Source organism: Hyperoodon ampullatus, assembly GCF_949752795.1.
Source record: "Hyperoodon ampullatus genome assembly, chromosome: 4".
NCBI lineage: Eukaryota > Metazoa > Chordata > Mammalia > Artiodactyla > Ziphiidae > Hyperoodon > Hyperoodon ampullatus.
The window spans coordinates 41694789-41715177 of NC_136917.1; the positions used below are offsets into that span (position 1 = coordinate 41694789).

Genomic DNA, 20389 nt, shown 5'->3' on the forward strand with positions numbered 1-20389 from the left:
ATCTATTTGAACATGTAATATTCCACAGTGAAATACTGTATGTATGTATACTGTGCATATGCATAGATATATGTGTATGTGTATATATATATACATATAGAGCCAGTCCTCATTATTTGTGGATTCTGTATTTGTGAATTTCCCTATTCACTAAAATTTATTTGTAACCTCAAGATCAATCCTTGCAGTGCTTTCATGGTCAGTTTCAGACGTGGGCAGAGAGGGAAAAAATTTGAGTCATGTTCTCAGCTGAGGCTGAACAAGGCAACTCTCTGCTCTCTTGTTTCAGCTCCTACTGTACACAAGTGTCCCGTTCCTGGTCTATTTAGTGCCCCGTTTTCCACATTCTTATACTTTTTACCAGTGATTTCATTATTTAAAATGGCCCCCAAGCACAGTGCTGATGCTCGGTCTATGCCCCTATGAGAAAGGAGGCTGTGATGGGCATTATGGAGAAAATACGTATTTTAGATAAGCTTTGCTCAGGCATGAATTATAGTGTTGCTGGCTGTGATTTAACACTAACAAATCAACAATATATATTACATAAGGCGTCTTTAAGCAGAAACGCATGTAAAATAAGGTTATGTATTAAAAACCAGCTGATGGAAACACTGTGATCGGAAGCTCACAGGAACCTAACCCTGTATTTTCTCGAAGAGCGATGGTTCAGTGCTTGCTGATTTAGTGTTGACGGCCACTTTACAGAATATAACTGCTGTGAACACTGAGAGTGGTCTGTCCATACACATGTATAAGCTGTATAATTCTAAAAATAGCTTTGAGCAAGACTCATTCTTAGATCATATCAAAACTGGACAAGGAATGAAGGGGTCCCCAGCACTTAAATTATTCCCATAGCTTATGTTCAGTTCATTGTCACATACAGGTAAGAAAGTCAAAGGTTTGGGCTTGACCCTGGTCCATGTCCACCAGAAGCCCTCTTGAGAATGTGGGCCACTCGTCTAATGACCGCACCACCTGCATTTATCTGGCTGTTCTCATTTCAAATATGATGCCCTTGGATCAAAGACATTTCCCTAGTTTGGGTTTTGGAAAGCGTAACTATGGCCATCGGCCACATGGTGGAGCCAGTGGGCATATGCATGGTAGTGCAGAGTCTTCCAGGAGCTCCAGGTAATAAGGGAATTCAAATCTGGAGACCTATATTTATTAAACCAACATATATATTCATTAGAAGGGTTTATACAGAAAGAGATCCAGAAGGATATATACATCCAAATGTTAATCATAGTTGGTTCTGGGTGGAGGATTTTACATGATTGATTTTCCCTCCTTCTGCCTATCTGTATTTTTCCTGAGGTTTGTGCACCGATCATGCTTCCCTACAAAAAAAAAAAAAGGAAGAAAAGAAAAATCCAGTGCCAGTAAAAATGTAATTAGTGGGATCACAGGAGATTTTTATGACCTTATTTTGCTGCTAACTGTATTTTCTGGCTTACTACAATGATTATTTATAATTGTTGTTTAAAAATATTTAGATGGTGTTATCACCATGATTGCTCAGAACTTTGTTTCTCTTGCCATCCAGGGTGGAGATGGTTTAGATCACGCACAGACTAACAATTACTGGACTGTTACTAGCTGCTAGGCACAATGCATTTTCCATGCATCATATTGTTTAATCCTCTCAATGAACCTTTCCAGATACTATTAGCTCCATTTTTCAGATGAGGAAACTGAGGCTCAGGGATATTGAATAACTTGTGAAGGTCAGCAGCAGAACCAGAATCACACCCAGTTCCATCTGGCTCTAAAATCCATGCCACCAGTGTGTATTCCCTTACTCCTCCACTCTCCATGATCTCACCTCTTTGCTGGCCGGTCCTCACCCCTTCCCACCCTGGGCCCACACGGGCCTCCATCCCAGCAGCCAGAGCGAGCTCACCTCACTGTTGCTGTAGCGAGCGAGTTCGGAGATAAAGCGGATGTGGTCATCCCGGATCTGAACCATCTGCTCGCAGATATTGTACTGGGGGCTGATGCTGCTCTGGGTGCACGTCCACCTGGGCAGAAAATCAGGGGGGTCAGAGTGGGTCCTGGCCTTAGGCACCTGGGTGGGGCAGGCTCCTTCCATTCACTAGTTGCTCCTGGTGCTCGGCCAACGTGGCCGGCTCCCCTGGGTGGACCAAGAGGTGTCCCAGCTACCAGCAAGAGTGCCTTCTAAATCCCGCTGCGGGGACTGCAGGCTGAACAGAACAGCCTTTTCTCCTCCTGCTTGGGGCTGGCCTCCTCTAAGACCCAATCGCAGGCTTTTCCAGATAACGGGTGTCCACAGTACTTACCAGTGACGTGAGCGGGGAGGGACTTGCAGCCTCTCTAGGGCTGCAAAGAACTGGAATCCAAGCAAAGAAAAAGCAAGGTGGGCGGCCTCCCAAACCTATCTACTGACCCCGGCAGCACTACGTCCTGTGGTTGAAGCTGTCGTTGGAGGGGGCCTATGGGCAGGACTCGGGAAAACTAAAGGGACTGTGCCTCTTTTTCAACAGCGAGCTGGCAACACGGAAGCTCTCTATGGAGAGGAAAACCACAGCCATTCTGAAAGGCACTGGTCTCTCTTTCTCATCTTCTCCCCCTTCCTCTCTTCTTTCTCCTCAACTCTTTCCTCAACTTTTTTGAAAGAGATCTTTGGGAAAACATCCTAAATTGGGGAGGAAATGAATGAATGAGAATCTTCACTCTCCTTCCGCAAGAGAAAAAAAAGACAACCCCGTTCACTGTCCTCTGCCATCTGGTGCCGGGTGACCCAGTGGACAGATTAAGCATGGACACCAAACAAAGCAGATATGCATTGTAGAGAGAATTTACTATTTCAGAAGGAGCTCTGAAAGGGCGCTCCAGAGAATACGCAGAATGGTGACAGACTTCCTCATGCCTATACTTTGGCATGACTTTTCTTTTGAGGTCCTTGTGTATGGATGGGGACACCATCACTTGAACCTCTGACCACCATCCTGGTCACATCACCACTCCCAACCAACCTTAGGTGGCCGAGAATTCACGCAGGGAAAAGTTAAGCAATGAGTTCAGCGTTCTGGACTCCATGCTTTTCCTGAAAGACGTCCTCATACACCAGCAGCCACTGGGTTATGAAAAGACTTAAACCAACTTTCCCTGGCAAGACTCACCTGCTGTGGCTCAAAGCTGGTGGAGTTCAAGTACACTCCATTTGCATACTTTTAAGGCCCTAATACCCTCACCCCTGACTAAAGGATGGTCGGCCCCCCTCTGTACAGAAACGCAGGCAGAAACCTCCTTAACAAGGCCAGAGATCAAAGGGGTGGCCAAGACTGTAGCCGAATGTCCCCCAACTTCCATGAGGTGCTGACACCCCAGATCTTAGCTCAGATCACCTAGAGTGGTGGTTTATAAAACAACATAAGGAGAGGTCGTCAACCTACTTCACAGTTGGAACCGTCGGAACAATACCCTCCACGGCATACTTACTGCGTGGACACAAAACCTGAAGAGAGAACCAGTGTGGTGAAGAACAAGGCCATCTCACTCTGCCTGACCACTGAGGGCCGGTCACTCTTCCCCCTTCTCAGGGGAAGGAGGACTCCTGCTGTTCCCCTGCAGGCGGCGTGGGCCACCATGGGGACAGAGAAGGGGCAGGGCTGTGCTCTGAGCACTTTTGAACCCTTGCAGCAAAGGGCAGGTGCAATAGGGCTCAGAGCACCATCCACTGCTCCCCTCTGCCAGGCGCCAGTGATTGGACGGAATCCACCTGCCCAGGGCTCTGGGGAGGGGGGAGGGGCTGAAGTGGCCCCTCGGCCCCCTGCCCGGGCTGGGCATCCTCGGGGGAGCCGAGAGACATTACGGCAGGCACTCACTTGGACTTGTTCTCTTCATAGTGAGCACTGGTCTTAATGTATCTGGCCAGCTCTATCTGCATGTCGCCGAAAAGGGGCACCACCTGCAGCTGCTGCAAAGGAAGCAAATACAGTGCGTGAGACACGGAGGGAAGGGCCAGGTGGCTGCCTTCCGCCGGGGGAGACAGGCCTCCGTGTGTGCCTCTGGGATGACCCCCAGTTTCTGCTTCCGAAGATGCTACTATGTGACCCTGGAACCACAAAGAGCCCCAGCCAGCACAGAGGTCCTCCCATGCCTCCAACCATCCCTATGTTCCAGCAACTGAGCCCAGAGAGGCAAAGTGACTTGTCCAAGGTTACCCAGCAGACAGAACAGATGAAGAATGAGGACCAGATGGTCTGCCTCCCAGGGCAGGGTCTTTTCCGCTCTAATTTTCCTTGGATTCGAGGATCCTCGCTGCTTTGAGCTCTGTGAGTGGGTGCCCAGATGCCACTGGCTGGGCATGACCTTCCTGAGAAACTCCACAACGTGAAGTGATTGAAACCTTTAACACCTAACACCAGAGGGCAGACAATTCGGGGAGGCTGGTATTTTCTGTCTGCTTCTTATGCACTAGGCACTGTGCCAAGCCCTTCAAAACCAGAGGGTTTCTAGGGCAGTGAAACTATTCTGCATGATACCATAATGTTGGATATAGATCATTATACATTTGTCAAAACTTACAGAATGCACAGTGCCAAGAGTTATCCCTATTGCAAACCATGGACTTTGGGTGATAATGATGTGCCAATAATGTAGGTTCATGGACTATAACAAATGTACCCCTCTGTTGGGAGTTCTGACAATGCGGGAGGCTGTGTATGAGTGGAGGCAGGGGGTATATGGGAAACCCCCGTTCATTCTGCTCAATTTTGCTGTGAACCTAAAACTGCTCTAAAAAATAGTCTATTAAGCAAATCAGAAAACAGTATTTCGATCCACAGAATAACTGGGTGAGGTCAGTACTAGTATCACTGCCATTTAACAGATGGACAAACTGAAGCTTTGACAGCTGAAGTGACTGTTTTCACAAAGACTGGCTAGAAGCCAAGGAGCTGGGATTATAACCCAGGGCTTTGCCTGACCTATGTGATCCCACTGAATCCTCAAGGGAACCCTATAAAGTAGATACCCTTAGCATTGCTGTTTTTCGAGCCAGGGAACTCAGTTTCAGAGAAGTTCTGTGACTTTCCCAAAGTCACCCAGCTATGAAGTGGCAGAGCGAGACTAAAACCCAGGTCTTTGTGAGGCGAGATTGTGGTCTTCCACTCCACCCCCAGCTCATTCATGCGGATTTAAGGCAGAGGCAGATATGGCCAGTTCTCCCAAGATGAGCTCTGTTTTCACTTTGGGCAGCTCCAGAGAAAAGTGAAAGTTTCAGCTTCAAAAAGAAGCCAAGCCAAGCCACAGGAAGCCTTTTGGTGACTTATTTCCCTCTTAACCTCCAAGAGTCGGTGGGACCCAGGCTTGGCCACACCTTTGAGGAATTCCACTTTTAACTGAAGCCTGGTTTTCCCGTGTCTGACCTCAGAGGCTCCACTCCAGGCCTGAAATGCCTGATGCTAGAATACACTGACAACGTGGAATTCACTTCTAAAGGAGAAAACCCCTTTGCGAAAACCTCAAAGGCAAACCACAAGGTTTTATTGTTAAAGATTTGGGGCCAGAAGATCAAATCTCTGAGGCACTGGGATGGACTGAGTGTGGGCTGGACGCTGATGAGGCATTCTGCCCAGAGGCAGGGAGAGCGAGGGGCCTCTGGTGGGCCAGGAGAGGCTGTGCGTTTGCGAATGTGAATCAATGTAAAATCCAGTCTTTATTCCTCCTGCTTCTGTGGGCTCTGATATATACTGAAAATTAAAGTGGGCTCTGTCTTCTGGGACGCACCTCTTTCTTTAGATGGCAAGGGATTTCAGAAAAGGGAAAATGCAGTATGCGGAAAGAATCACAAGGCCTCCTAGCCAAATCCCAGCTGAATCCTGAGACTCAGGCCCATGCCTTCTATAGTGTAGATTCCTCTACCCAGGGCAGCTGGAGGCCCTATCGTTCTATTCTCCTCCTCTTGGGGTCTTTAGAGCTACAGTTCAATCAATAAGCCCCACTACTTGCTGGTTAATTTCATTCCTTTCCCCAGAGAGACCACCCCTTGGCCCCCTGCCCAACCCCAGCCCCAGGTGCTGACCTTAAAGAACTTATCGATTTTGCTGAGGTTGATTCTCTTCTTGGCATCCAGTTTGTAAATGTTACTGACATTTCCATCCATCAGGTAGAGACCAAAACCCATTACCTAGAGTGAGAACAGGCAGAGCCAGAAGCCAGTCACATCCACTGGAAAAGTTTCAAAAAAACAAAAAAAAAGCAGATCTGTGTATTGTGTACACATTCCCTGTAGTGACACATTCTGTGACAAAAACCCATGTGTCTTCAAAAAAAAAAAGAAAAAAAAAGGGGGGGGACCCATAGGTCTAATTTCAACCAGAAATTTGATTTCTGTGAAGAAATGCAGAGGACTCTTTCATATATTATCATGGCGGCCACTTCTTGAGTCCTCCCCCATGGGCCAGTCTGTGCTTTGGGATTTAGCAGGCATTATCCTTCATTCTCACAACAATCTTATGAGTCAAGTTCTACACAATAACCTTATTCTACAGATGAGGAATTGGAGACACAGAGAGGTTAGACAGCTTGCCAAGGTCACACAGCTAGTAAGCTGCAGAGACAGGATCTGAACCGGGATCTGACAACAACATGTATGCACTTAGATCCTTCTTGAGAGGAAGGACTGAGGGGTGCTGTTGCTGCATCCCTGGGCCCCAGCACATTGCAGGCACTTGATGAATAATCACTAGATGGTAAGTGAATGTGAAACTATTCACCCCTTTCTCCAAGGAAACTACAACAAAGATTCCCAACGAATCTCATTGGTGACTTCATTAACAAAAAGAACACATTTTTTGCCTGACAATGCCCTATAAGCAGGTTGACAGGCTGATTCTTGATATTCCAGTCCATACAATAGTTTCCTGAATGCTGGCTTATTTTGCTCTTTTTGTTGAATGTACAGCAAGCCTGAGGAGGCCTGAATTGCTAGGTTGAAAGCAGCTTCCCTCAGCACACAGTTGCTATGTGACTGGGGATAAGTCACGTCTGACACCTAAGGGAGTGGACTAGAGGATGGGCGTTTGCATTTTGCAGTTCCGCAGGGTGTGCACCAGACTTTTCCATTTAAGGTAGAAGGCGCTCCCTGGTGGCATCTGAGTTCACTAACAAACTGCAGAGACGAGGGAAACAGCAAGCAGTGCAGGAGTCCAGGTTGAGGAGGCAGAGAATTGAGAGGGAAAAGAAGGTTGGGAAGCTGAGACGTGGGAGGATTAAAAGCAGGCAAGAGAAAAGAAGGGCCTGAGAATCTGATGGCAGCATCAAAGTATGCTTGGAGGACTGGGGTTTAGCAACCTACTTAGTGGAAGCAGCAATTCTGGGCAGAGCTATGGTAATTGCCCCGGCATAGCACTGGGGGTGAGAGAGACTGCTGAGCTCTGGGTGACTTCTCTGCATTTCTGACTGTGCAGAGGAAGCCAGAGTGAACAAGACACAAAGCCACACTGTCCTGCAAGCTTCTTTGAGATGTTATGGAAATGTTAAGAAGGGAACACCAACAGGGCTGGGATTCTTGAAATAGCAAGAGGCGACATGGAGAGGAAGAAAAAGTCAAACCAGCAGCGGAATTTTGAAAGGAGAGGTTCTGGGGAAGAACGAATCAAAAGGGGTGATGCATATGAATATGGAGAAGATTATTCATTTCCGGGCTATTGTTGTCAGAGGGAAATTAGAAATAATCTAAGCAGCTAACGATAGAATAATGGTTAAAGAAATTAAAGCTCATCCAAATGACATTATTTAAGGGCTGCATAATCTTCCAAATGCATTTAATGAAGTGGGATAAAAATTACACGTGCACAAAATTTATGTAAATTGCATACATATGAAAATATGAGAAAGATATACATCAAAATGCTAAAAGTGTTATCTCTGGATGGAAAGATTGTAAGAGATTCAATTTTTTTTATGCTTTTCTGTATAGTCCAGATTTTCTACAATAATAAAAATTACTTGGTAATTAAGAAATGAAACTTGTAAACTGATGAAACAAATGTGACCCACTTGGCAAAATACAGCAAAAGCTTGAAGATTCTGCCTTCCCCTTGAGTTGGCAGTTTTTTCCTCCAGGATGTCTGGCTTAACAAGAGTATGGACACGAAGGTATGCTACAGAGTTTCAATGCAGTTTAGCAAAGAAATATCCAACCACAGGGGATCTGTTAAATCACAATGTCCCCATACAATGGAATACTTGGCAGCCATTAAAAATCACATTGTAGGGGCTTCCCTGGAGGTGCAGTGGTTGAGAGTCCGCCTGCCAATGCAGGGGACGCGGGTTCATGCCCCGGTCCAGGAGGATCCCACACGCCACGGAGCGGCTGGGCCCGTGAGCCATGGCCGCTGAGCCTGCGCGTCCGGAGCCTGTGCTCCGCAAAGGGAGAGGCCACAACAGTGAGAGGCCTGCATACCTCCCCCCCAAAAAAAATCACACTGTAGAAAGAGCCTTAATGATGTCTGGAAAGGTGTACATGACATGTTCAAGGCAAATAACAGGTTACAAAACACTATATGCAGTAAGATCTGTATCAATGCTTAAGTAAGAAGAAAGAAATATTAAAAACAAATGATTTTAAATAAGAAGGAGGTGAGAGGGCAAGCCCAGGCCCTGGGGTGTGTGACTGGGGGAGCTGTACCTTGAGGAGCATATGCTTCTCACTGGGGGTCAGATACATCTTGTTCTCGTAGTAATCCACACAGATGTTGACAATGTCGGCCAGCAGCTCCTCATAGCCTGGGATCACTTCCAGTTGCTGGTGGAGACACTAAACAGCAGTGCCCCCGCCCCGGTTAGCCCCTGTCCTGCATCCTCACACACACACCACCCACGATGGGCCACCGCTGGGCCCTGGGACAGTGCCCGGCCTCACTGACCGCCCCGGGTGGAGGGGAGCCTGCAGCCTCTCCTCAACGTGCCCACAGTGGTTGGTCAGAGCTCCTGCACATCCCCCATGGCAGGGACCTGCTCCCCTTGGGGCCTTCCATCGTATTTCCTGGCAGTTCTGATGGTTAGAAAGTGCTTTACTGGGCTGAGCTGAAAGCAGTTCAGCTAGGCCCGTGGTAATCTCAGCTTAGTTTTGACAGTGTGGACTGAGCCCAAGACGTCTTCTCAGATGATGGTGGGAAGACCAAGCTCAGTGGAGGAGAGCTGGGCCAGCAGGTGTCTCCCTCCTGGCAGGACACAGCAGTACAAAGACATTTCCTGTACAAGAAGGCCTGAGGTCTCCACCCCAGGCCCCTTGTCTCCAAAGGGACACACTGGCCCATGGCAGGGTGTGCATGGGGCTCAGGCATGGGGCAGGGTCCCCAGGAAAAAACCTGAAGCCTCAACACTGAGGAGCCTTCTGTAGGTAACACAGAGCGGGGAAGGCCCAGTGAAGCCCTGAGAAAAATTTTAGCCCGGAAACCCTTTGAAGATTGAAGGCTCCTCTCAAGTTTAGGCCTGGGTCCTGCTGACATTCCTGCTGGTGCCTGTTTAGACTGAATTAACAGATGCACCAGACAGGTTATTTTAAGTCAGGCAGAGCGTGAGAGCCACAGCTGAGCGGGAATACCCTGGCAAAGCGGTGGCAGCAACTATGACTACATCTTTTTATGTCCTTGCTGTCTATCAGGCTCTGCATGTTAAGGGCTTTTTATATAGTATCTCATTTATTTCTCACCACTGTCCTATGAGTGGCAAAACAACAGCCCCATTTTACAGACGAGGAAACTGAGGCTTAGACCTTCCCCGAGGCCTCACAGTGGGTCAGTGGAGGGTCTAGGATGAGAAAACAAGGCGGTCTAACTCCAGAACCCAAGCTCTCAATCTACACCGACGCAGGGGCAGAACACTGGCTAGAAGGTTTTCAGAGAACAAACTCCGGAGAGGGTGAAAGGGCCATCTGTGTTTGGCAGGGGAGACTTAGGTCTGCAGCTTAAAGCCCGAGTAGGGCAAAGGGGACGGATGATCTGGACAGAGCTCCTCTGCTCGTGGGCCCCCCCACCAACCTCCAGGCCCTGGCCTGCGTCGCGGGATGCCAGGCCAGGACTAACATGGGTTTGCCATCACCTGGGTGATCCTGTTGTGGTTGGCCAGGAACATGGACAGGTTCTGTGACTCCTGGATAGACTGGGGGTCCGCCATCTTCCTCAGGAACTGCGCCGCCCTGGGAAGGGGTGTTGCAGAGAGGGATGCTCAAGCACAGCAGGCCTCAGCCGGGCCTCATGGGCCCCATGGCTCAGCTAACCCGGATACACTGTCCCTGAGGTTAAGGGGCTCTGAACATCACAAGTGACTCTAATATCAAAGGAGAGTGTGTTCTGGAGTCATTTCATTAGGAGCTGTCTGCACCCTTGTAATAAGGGTATCTGAAATTAGGAGGCAAGAACGCACTGAAGCTCAAAGACCAGGAAAGTTTAAGGGCAGCTAGCATCCCGTCAACCAGCTTGTGGTAGGACAGAGAGAAACAGGCATCCCTGTGCCTCACAGTGACCTCCAGTGAAACTGCACAGTAAGTCACGGAGAAGAATTGCAGGCAGCAGGATGTTTTGTTTTCGTTGCGTATTATGTTATTTGTAGGAAAATCTCAATGTTTCTCAACATTGAATGGAAAAACAAAGTCTATTTAACCTGACGGGATCACAAGTGAAGGGATGATGGGTGTGGGGAACACAGCGGGACTTAAAGGGAGAAAACCACAGCCCTGGGACTTCTCCAGCCTGACCTGGAGGTGGAGGTGATGCAGCCCGTGTCACGATGGACCGCAGAACACAGACAAGACACCTGTCTTGCTCATGACCCTAGCCGGTCCACAGAGCATGTAGGCTGTGACCATGATGGAAGGAGTTGGCCACATCTGGGGAGAATCTGTGGGGAAGATACTGTACCATGAGCTAGCTGGCTATGGAATCTTTGTGAAATTGCCATTTCTGAATGGGGCCCTGTCTTCTGGGTACTCCCAGGTTTCAATTCACTCAGGAGGATAAAACGGTGAGGATCCGTATGTTGCCTGTTTTCTCCAGTTACCATGGAGCCCTGAGAGGATGTGGTTCCGGAGGGGGGCCCTCTTCAGCAGTGACACAGAAAACCCTTCCCAAGAGATGTGCACAGACACCTTGGAGCATATCTGAGCCTCAACCAACACAAAGTATATTGGCTGCTTTCGCCTGCCCTCCCCCACTTTTGGGTGGCTGTATCCAAATTTCTGGAGAGGACTGACCCCTCCGCCCCCCTCAGTCCTTCTTTCTTGTGAGCTGACACTTACCTCCAACTGACCCCAAGGACGAGCATCCCTCCCATCAGCACCACCCCAACACACACATACATAGTATAGTGTCTGATGGAGGGGTCAGCTCATGACCCAAGCGGGAGCAATGACAATCCTCCCTGGGGCTTCTGCAAAAGTATTTGCAAGGAGGAGCATTCTTTCCATCCTTAGGAGCTGGGGTTGCTACATTGGCTGGCGGGACGCTTATAGCTGCTGGAGGCCACACAGGGCATGAGCCTGCCTGAGAATGAAGCTGATACTGAGGAAAGCTGAGCTGAGAGGTAGAGGGAACCAGACCAACAATATCACCTGAGTACCTGGATCAAGCTGACCAGGACTTTTCTGTTCCGGGAGCCAACGCAGTTTCTTCTTTTACATAAGCAGTTTGAACTGGCTTTCTGATTCTTGCAGAGAATGACTCCTGTGACTATTTGATGATTATATCAATCACAATATAATCTCAGACTGCACGGGACACAGAAAAAAATGCTGCTGCTCCACAGGTGGGGCAAATGAGGATTTGATTCCACCTTGAGACAGAAAACCCTGCCAAGACCCAGTTCTCCAAAACTCAGCTCTGTACCTTATTCCTTAAACTGCAGACACAGAGGCAGGCCCCCAACCCCACTGTGTCTGGGGACTGGCTAGCTTGGTTCCGAGAAGGAGCCTCTTAGAAGGGCTCTGTCCTCTTCCTCCCACTGGCCACTGGCCGGCGGCCCAGGAAGATGGGGGAGGGGGAGGGGCCCTGACCTCTTGTAGGCAGAGTGATCGTTCTTGACGCTGCACTTCATATTCTTCAGCTCGTCCAGGACTGCGAACATGTTGATGAACTTGCCCAGGGTCAGGAGGTAGGCCTCGGAGACAAAGTCTTTCCTCCGCTCAGCATGGCACAGCCGTTTCACCTCACTGCAGAAGCGTTCGATGGCCTTGCGCTGCACGCAGAGGGGCAGCGGGTCAGGATGCGGCGGCCTGGTGGGGTGCCTCACTGCACTCTCTGGTGAGGTCGAGCCTCCCCTGGGGCCCTAGTCAGAGCCTGGACATTTAGAGAAAGGCAAATCTGCCCAGAGGTCTTTCTCAGAGGTGTGCTGAAATACTAAGATGATTTCTAGAGGGAAGCCCAGAACCTGCCCCCAAGTGAGTCAAACCAATGAATTCATTCACCACGCCCTTGCTGAGAAAACACTGTCTTGTTCATGTGTGTATCCCAAGACCTAGGACAGTGCAGGCACCAGACAATAAGGGGGCAGAGATGGACAGTGAAAGGGATGCTCAGAGAAAGAGGTTCATTCATCCAATAAATGGGTGTTGACTGAGCGTCTTCCACGTGCCAGGCACCATTCTTGGCCCTGGGGTAAAGCAGGGAACAAAACGGAAGAAAAAGTCTCTACCGGAAGGAGCTTATATTCTAGTGATGGCTGACAGAAAACAAAATAAACAAATTCTCTACATTAGAATGTGATAGGTGCTATGGAAAAAAATAAAGCAAGGAAAGGAGATAGGGAGGCCTTCAAAGACCAGATCAAGCCACACTTTCTCCTTCCAGAGTCTAACACAGCTTTCTGGGATGATGGAAATGTTCCATACCTGCTCTGTCCAATACAATGGCCACTCATCATATGTGGATACTGAATACTTGAAAAGGCGAGTGCAATGGAGGATCTGCATTTTAAATTTTATTTAACTTTAATTCATGTAGATAGCCATATGTGGCTATTGGACAGCACAGTTCTAGACTATTTCACCTCCCCCCTTCTCTAAACACCTCCTGTCAGGAGGCCCTCAGTTTAGCACATACTTAGTTTTGGGGTAGCTTTTCTCTCTTGAACCTGCCTTCCCAAAGACATTTTAGGTTCCTCGAAAGCAGGTGCATGATGCTAATAACAGTAGCTGCCCTTTGTTAAACCTGCTCTGTAATGAGGGCTCTACAAACAGGGCACTTTACAAGCAGACCTTATTTATCCCTAGAGAAAACCTGTGAAATAGGCATTCTTTCCAAGGTAAGAAAACTGAAGTTGTCAGAGGTCTGAAATAACTAACAGAACACAGTCAGAATGCGACAGAACCCTGGGTTTCTGTGCCTTCGAGGCTCTATCTTCACCTTCCCCAGATGTTCCCATCTCCCTCCCCCAGAAGGCCAGCACAGAGCTGGGCGCAGGGCAGACCCTGGGCCAGTGCGTGCAGGTCTACTTATGAGGCTCATAAATACACGTGGAGGTCACAGAGTGTGTGGCAGGACTCCCACCCGGGCAGAGGGTGGTCTTAAAGCCATCAGCCTGCATTCCTGGATGGCTTCCAAAAAAGCATAATAACCAGCTTGCCCTCTTACCTTTCATTCACAGGAGGCTTTGGCTGTCTTTTCTCTCTTCCTCCTTTAAATGCTCACTCTTCTTGGCTTCCCAACTGGTCTCCCTGCTGCCACTCTTCTCCCCTGACACCTGTGCTGCCCCCCACTTCCCATCCATCAACCACAGAGCAGCCAGAACACCTCGATCAGATCATGTCACTGGAAATCTCCAGCGGCTTCCTGTGGTGCTTGAAGAAAATCCAGGTATTCTTCTCCTGGCCTGCAGTGCGCTGTATGAGTAAGTCCCTGCCTACCCTGCTCACTATGCAGCCTCCCTGGCTTCATTCCATTTCTTAAACATGTCACGCTCCTTGAGACTTCAGGCTCTTTGCCTTTGCAGTTCCTTCTGCCTGAAACCCTCTGCCCCTGGATCATCACCTGCCATCCTCTTTCACATCATACAGATCTCAGTTCAAACACCACCTCCATGGAGGCCGTCCCTAAAGCTGCGTCCATGTCAAAGATACCCTCCATGCCAGAGGTTCTTTAACTGTATTTTATTCACAGCACTTGTTCTGTTGTGTATTGTTAATTGTCAGTCTCTCCTCCCACCCAGGACACACTCGTTTGCCCACTAGAATGTGAATTATATGGAGGGAGGGGGCTTGTCTGTCTTGCTCACGCCAGAGTGGGTCAGGAGCACTAGAAAGTGTTTGCCGAATGAATAAATAACATGGCACAGAAATCCAGTACCAGTGTCTAGAAGCGTGGGGACCTTCTCAGGTGTCCTGGTCCAGACCCACCCTGACCCCTCACCTGAAAGTACATGAACTTCATGAGCTTAGTGACCTCCGGCTCCAGCACCTCCACTGTCTTCTCATAGATCTCCACTCGGTTGGGCTGCTCGTTGCATTTCACCTGTGGGGAGACAGGGGGTTTCGCACACCCTGGTTTGCCCAGGAGGTCCTGGTTCACACCTGCTGTCTTATCAACAGGGCCCGTTTTCACTGTTGAATGCACCTCATTTAGGACGATCAATGGTATGGTTACCTAGTGAGAGGAGGCTGGGGTAGCCCTGTCTGACATTCTGACGGGGGCAGAACGGGTCTCCAGACACTGGCTGCAAGAAAGAAACCAGCTGGTCCCCAGAACAGGACCCTCCTCCCCTTCAGTCTGTTCTGTGCCCCGACCATGAGCTGTACACACGACTCGGTGAGCTGCACAGTCTCCCTCCTGCTGCCTTTCCCCCACTCCTACCCCAGTACCCCCTACTCCTATCTGGGGGCCGCTGCCTGATCCTAAGCAGAGGAAAACGTTCTGTCCATGGCTCTGGATGCACTTGGGACAAAGTCCCCTGGCCATACTTGGGCCATTAAGAAGCCCATTTTCTCTGCCCAGTGGTTTTCAGCACATCAGAATCCCGTGGCAGATGTGTTCACAGCATGCACACCCAAGGCTGCTAACAGGTCACTGAAACTGGAGAGTGAGCAAAGGGTAGTAAACCCAAGGACAGTCTTCACACTGTTGTATAGAAATTCTTAAAATGGAAGCACCAAGCTAAACATCCAGAAGTCGATGATTAAATGGATAAAGTATGATGCATTCATACACTATCATTATGTAACTGTCAGGGGCAATGAGATAGATCTCTGACCTGAGGTGGAAAGATTGCTACCATAAACTGAGGGGTGGAAACAGCTGCAGGACAGGAAGGGTAATTTAATCCCGTTTTTATTCAACAAAACACAAAACAGTGTGTGTGCGTGTGTATCCATATATAATACAGGTATAGAGAATCTGAAAGGGTGCGAAAACCAAGCTGTTAATAAGTAGTTACCTCTTGGGGTTAGGATTGGGAGCAAGGTAGAGGAATGGTTTCTGTTTACACACCTGTGTCCTGTTGATTTGGTTACAGTGGGACCTACAAATAATATAACTATGATAATGGTAAAAATAATATCTGTGTGTGTCAACATGAAAAAAGTCAGTTATAAAGAATACAGTGTAGGGCGCCCCTGTTGGCGCAGTGGTTGAGAGTCCGCCTGCCGACGCAGGGGACATGGGTTCGTGCTCCGGTCTGGGAAGATCCCACATGCCGTGGAGCGGCTGGGCCCGTGAGCCTGTGACGCGCTGAGCCTGCGCGTCCGGAGCCTGTGCTCCGCAACGGGAGAGGCCACAACAGTGAGAGGCCCGTGTACGGCAAAAAAAAAAAAAAAAGAATACAGTGTAAAAAATTCAAGTGGCAGAACTGTATAAATAGGAAACAACACACTTTTGTAAATGACAATAATTTACAAAATAATAATCACAGAAATATTCATGATGTTTGAGGCAAGAGAGCCAGATGAATATGCAACAAAGCGTCCACAGTGATTATGCTTTGGTGGGAGGTGGGGGATTTGGGTGGTGGAGGGAGGGGTGAGGATGTCTTGCTTTTTACTTTCTACCTTTCTGCAGTGGTTTGGGTGTTGTACAGTTAGCGTATACTGCTTTCAAAATAAAATAATATTGAGCAATTTTTAAAAGCTGGTGTCAGTTTTACGGGATGCTCTCTGAATGTTTTCAGCGCACCCCCTCGGGTAAGAGGCCCTGCTTCACTCCCTGCTGCCTGGAGAAGGTCAGTAATCTGGACGGGGGTGGGGTGGAGGGTGGAGGCACCCCCTGAAGGGGCAGGACTGTCTCACCTGGGGGATGGCCCGGGAACAGCTGCGCCAGGTGTATAGCATGACCGCATACTCGTGCCCTTCCTCCAGCATTTCATTCTGAAAAGCAGAACATGCTCAGCAGGGAGAAACTGCTCCGGCGCCACAAGACTTTTCAACAGCTCCCCGCCCCCAGTCGTCACGACTCACAGTGTGGTCTGTGGACCAGCAGTGTCAGCATCACCCGGTGGGGGGTGGGGTGGGGCTTATTAGAAATGCAGAGTCTCAGGCCCCTCCTTGGGCCTATGGAATCTGAATCTGCATTTCAATAAAATTCCCAGGGGACTCACACTCCCAGGTGCACAATAAGTTTGAGAAGCACTGGCCTAAATTATCTCTATCAGACACTCCAGGGCTCTACAAGCAGGACACATTTTTCAGAGACAGATGGCTACCTCAGAAAGGAGGGGCAGATCTACTAGTTCCAACAGCAAAAGTTGTCCCAGATAAACAGCAAGAAAAGAAGCAAGCAGCAAAACAGTTTGTACAGCGGATAGGTTAAAAAACACAGAGTAATAATTATGAAAGTATATTATTGTGTATGGAAAAATATTTTGGTGGAATACATACCACAACTATGAATAGCAAGCTCTCTGTGGGGATGGATAAACAGGGGCTTTCGCTTTTCACATCACACGGTACTATAATGTCTGCTCTTTTATAAGAGCCCACTTTACTATTTCATAAGCAGGAAGACGGTTAAGATCAAGATTAAGATTTTTAAAAATAATACAGAGCAGATGGCAAAACTAACAACAGCATGAAAAACAAATCTGATGACTCACCTCACCTAGTAAGTGCTTCATTGGAAAGAGCCCTAATCTCAGTGTCCAAATATCTGGGCTGAAATCCCAGCTTCATCACTTCTTAGCCCTTTGGCCTTCAGGAAGTCACTTAACCTAAAATTCTCCATTTAGTCATCTGTTTAATAATGATGACAATAACAACCTCAGAGAATTTTATGAGAATTAAATACAATACAAACATACATACACGCTAGGTAATCTGTAAAGGGAGTTAAGAGTCTTACTAGGGAAAAGATAGTCTGGCAGTTCCTCAAAAAGTTAAACACAGAGTTACCATATAACCCAGCAATTCTGCTCTGAGGTACATATCCAAGAGAAATGAAAGCATATGTGCACACAGAAACTTCCACGCTTGTTCACAGCAACATTATTCTAATAGTCAAAAAAACAGAAACAACCCAACGGGTGAATGGATAGATAAAATGTGGTATAGCCATGCAATGGAATAGTACTCTTCTGTAAAAAGGAATGAAGTACTGATCCAGGCTACAACATGGACGAACTTTGAAAACATTATGCTAAGTGAAAGAAGCCAGACACAAAAGGCCACCTATTATATGATCCATTTAGACCAACTGTTCAGAACAGATAAATCCATAGAAACAGAAAGTAGATTAGCGGTTGGGGGAGAGCAGAATTAGGAGGGACTGCTAAAGGTTTGGGGGTTTCTCTTTGTGGTGACGGAAATTAGATAGTAGTGAGAATTGTATAACACTGTGAATCTACTATTAAAACACTGAATTGCACACTTTAAGTGGTGAATTTTGTTTTATGAAGGACGGCTCAAAAAATACAATAAAGAGTATTACCAGATCATCTCTTTTGTGAATGTTTGTATAGATACAAAAATGAACACTTACTCATTTATTTTTTATCCCACACACCATATCTATTTCATAATATCTTCCTAGCACAAGATCAGATTTAATTTGGAGCTTATTACTTTTTAAAGTTTTGTTTTCAACAGCAAATGTCACTGACGAGTCACACTTTCAATTCTTAATTTAGAGAACTCTTTAAATCAGTAACATGTTGTGCTTGAGACCACAGAGAACCAAGATCAAGCCTGTGGGTCTCCTGCTGCCGTTGCTTCAGAACACGTGTCAGAAAAGGGAAGTGACAGTAATGCATAGGGAACATGTGTCTACTTATCAGCACCAAACTGCCCACTGGCAGGTATATTCTCATTCATTTATCCAGTGAACCTTTCACTGAGCACTCACGGGTCCCTGGTTTGGTGCTATGTGCTGAAAAGAGGCCAGTGAACAAGAATGATGTGGACTCTGCCTTGCGGACAGTTCAGCTGACCATCAGTCAGATTTGTTGTATAATCATGCCTGGAATGTAGAGGTCAGGATGGTGTGTTGGATGGAGCTTCAGGAAACTTGAGTTCTGGTCCTGGCTCTGCTTGGACCCAACTTTTATCTGGACAATGTCATGGTTTTCTCATTTAGAGGCAAAGAGTTGGCCTAAATCACTGGTTCTCAGCCCTGGCTGCATATTAGTCACCTGGGCAACTTTGAAAACGCCTGATGCCCAGGCTGGGCTCCACTGGAACGAAATCATTCTCTCTGGGGGAGGGGCCCAGGCATAAGTGTTTTTTAATGCTTTCCAGATGATTCCAATGGGCAGCCTAGGTTGACAGCTGTAGGACTAAGGATCTCTCAGGTCCTTTACCTTGATAAGATTCTGTAAGTCCACGATTTAAACCCAATGTGAGTTCAGTTCGAATTTCAGATAGTGACAGGCTGTACCTCTCAGGTCCTTTACCTTGATAAGATTCTGTAAGTCCATGATTTAAACCCAATGTGAGTTCAGTTCAAATTTCAGATAGTGACAGGCTGTACCTCTCAGGCCTTATTTGGACACTCAGCCCCCATCTCACCCCCCAGCAAAGAACCCTTGACTGTTCCTCATAGGTGGCCAATTACATGGATTACACACTTCCTCCTCCTCCTCTTCTTCCTCTTTTCTCTGGCTATCCTACCCTTTGAGAAATTCACCTAGCCCCAGTGTGGGCAGGAGAAATACAAGAAGATGAACATCTAATGAAGCCTCTTGCTGCTGATAAAGCTACTCTACAGAAAGATTTAGCAAAAGGTACAAGGAGGAAATTGTGGAGGAAGTGAAGTTTTGGCATTAGCCATGAACGTCAACAGTACACCCTATCTTAGACCCTGACTAAAACCATATCAACACTATTCCCGTGTTGGTAGAATAGTGGCCCCAGAAAGATGTCTGCATCCTAATCCCCAGAACCTGTGAAAACAATACCTTACACAGCAAAAGGGGACTTTGCAGATGGAATTAAGTTAGCAACCTTGAGATGGGGAGGTCATCCTGGGTTATCTGGTGGACCCAGTGTAATGGCAAGGGTCCTAATAAGTGAAAGGGAGGCGAGAGAGTCAGACCAGGAGCCGTGAGGATGGAAGCAGAGATTGGAGTGGTGTGACTGCTGGATGCAAGGGGGCTGAGCCAGGGAATGTGGGCAGCGTCTAGAAGCTGGAAAAACAAGGCAACAGATTCTCCTCTAGAACCTTCAGAAACGAATGCAGGCCTGCCCACACCTTGATGTGAACCCTGTAAGATCCCATGCCAGGTTTCTGACCAAAAAAATGGTAAGCAAATAACTTTGTGTTGTTTTAGGTCACCAAATCTGTGATAATCTTCTGTTACAGCAGCAATAGAAAACGAATACAATCTGCCTCCAAACCGGCCCTTCCTCTGACTGCCCTGTTGGTGTCCCTGACCTGGTATTTCCAGGAAACCTCAGTCAGCATCGCTGTCACTCCCATGGGCCCCAGCACCCAGCACACTGTGAAGCCAGGCGGAGTCAACCTCCAGTGCCTCTCGTATCCATGTCCCCTTAGCCATCCCTCACGCCATTGCCCTCATCCGGCCCTTGACACCTCCAGTGTAGATAACTTTAACTATCGCCTCACTCACGCCTCCTTACCACTTGTTCTGCACAAAACTAACAAATGGAACTTATTCCTCAAGTGTATTTCTGTTCACATTTCTCCCATCAATGAAAAATTCCCATTGCTACTGATTTTTGATTAAATGAATTAAAGCCCTCTATTATGGGCTGACTTGTGTCCCCCCGCCAAATTTATATGTTGAAGTCCTAACCTCAGGACCTCAGATGTGACTCTATTTGGAGACAGGGCCTTTAAAGAGATGATTAAGTTAACATGAGGCCATTAAGGGCCCTCATCCAATCTGACAGAATTTGGACACACAGAGAGACACCGTACTTGTGCCTACACAGACAAAAGACCGTGTGAGGACATAGCCAGAAGGCGGCCATCTGTAAGCC

General features: G+C 47.8%; 1 protein-coding gene across 5 annotated transcripts in view; it reads right to left on the reverse strand.

The window, feature by feature from the left end:
• Window positions 1-20389, reverse strand: part of CYFIP2 (cytoplasmic FMR1 interacting protein 2) — a gene marked incomplete at its 5' end in the record, with an annotated part of 114963 nt that overhangs the window by 90817 nt on the left and 3757 nt on the right. For 3 of the 5 annotated variants that reach the window (XM_079701926.1, XM_079701924.1, XM_079701923.1), the window contains 8 exons: window positions 1910-2027; window positions 3855-3946; window positions 6056-6160; window positions 8666-8794; window positions 10081-10177; window positions 12029-12210; window positions 14379-14480; window positions 16247-16324. In XM_079701926.1, coding sequence (XP_079558052.1) covers window positions 1910-2027; window positions 3855-3946; window positions 6056-6160; window positions 8666-8794; window positions 10081-10177; window positions 12029-12210; window positions 14379-14480; window positions 16247-16324 — 903 coding nt within the window. The remainder of the gene's footprint in view (window positions 1-1909; window positions 2028-3854; window positions 3947-6055; window positions 6161-8665; window positions 8795-10080; window positions 10178-12028; window positions 12211-14378; window positions 14481-16246; window positions 16325-20389) is intronic. The other 2 variants (XM_079701925.1, XM_079701927.1) reach the window with 2 other exon arrangements.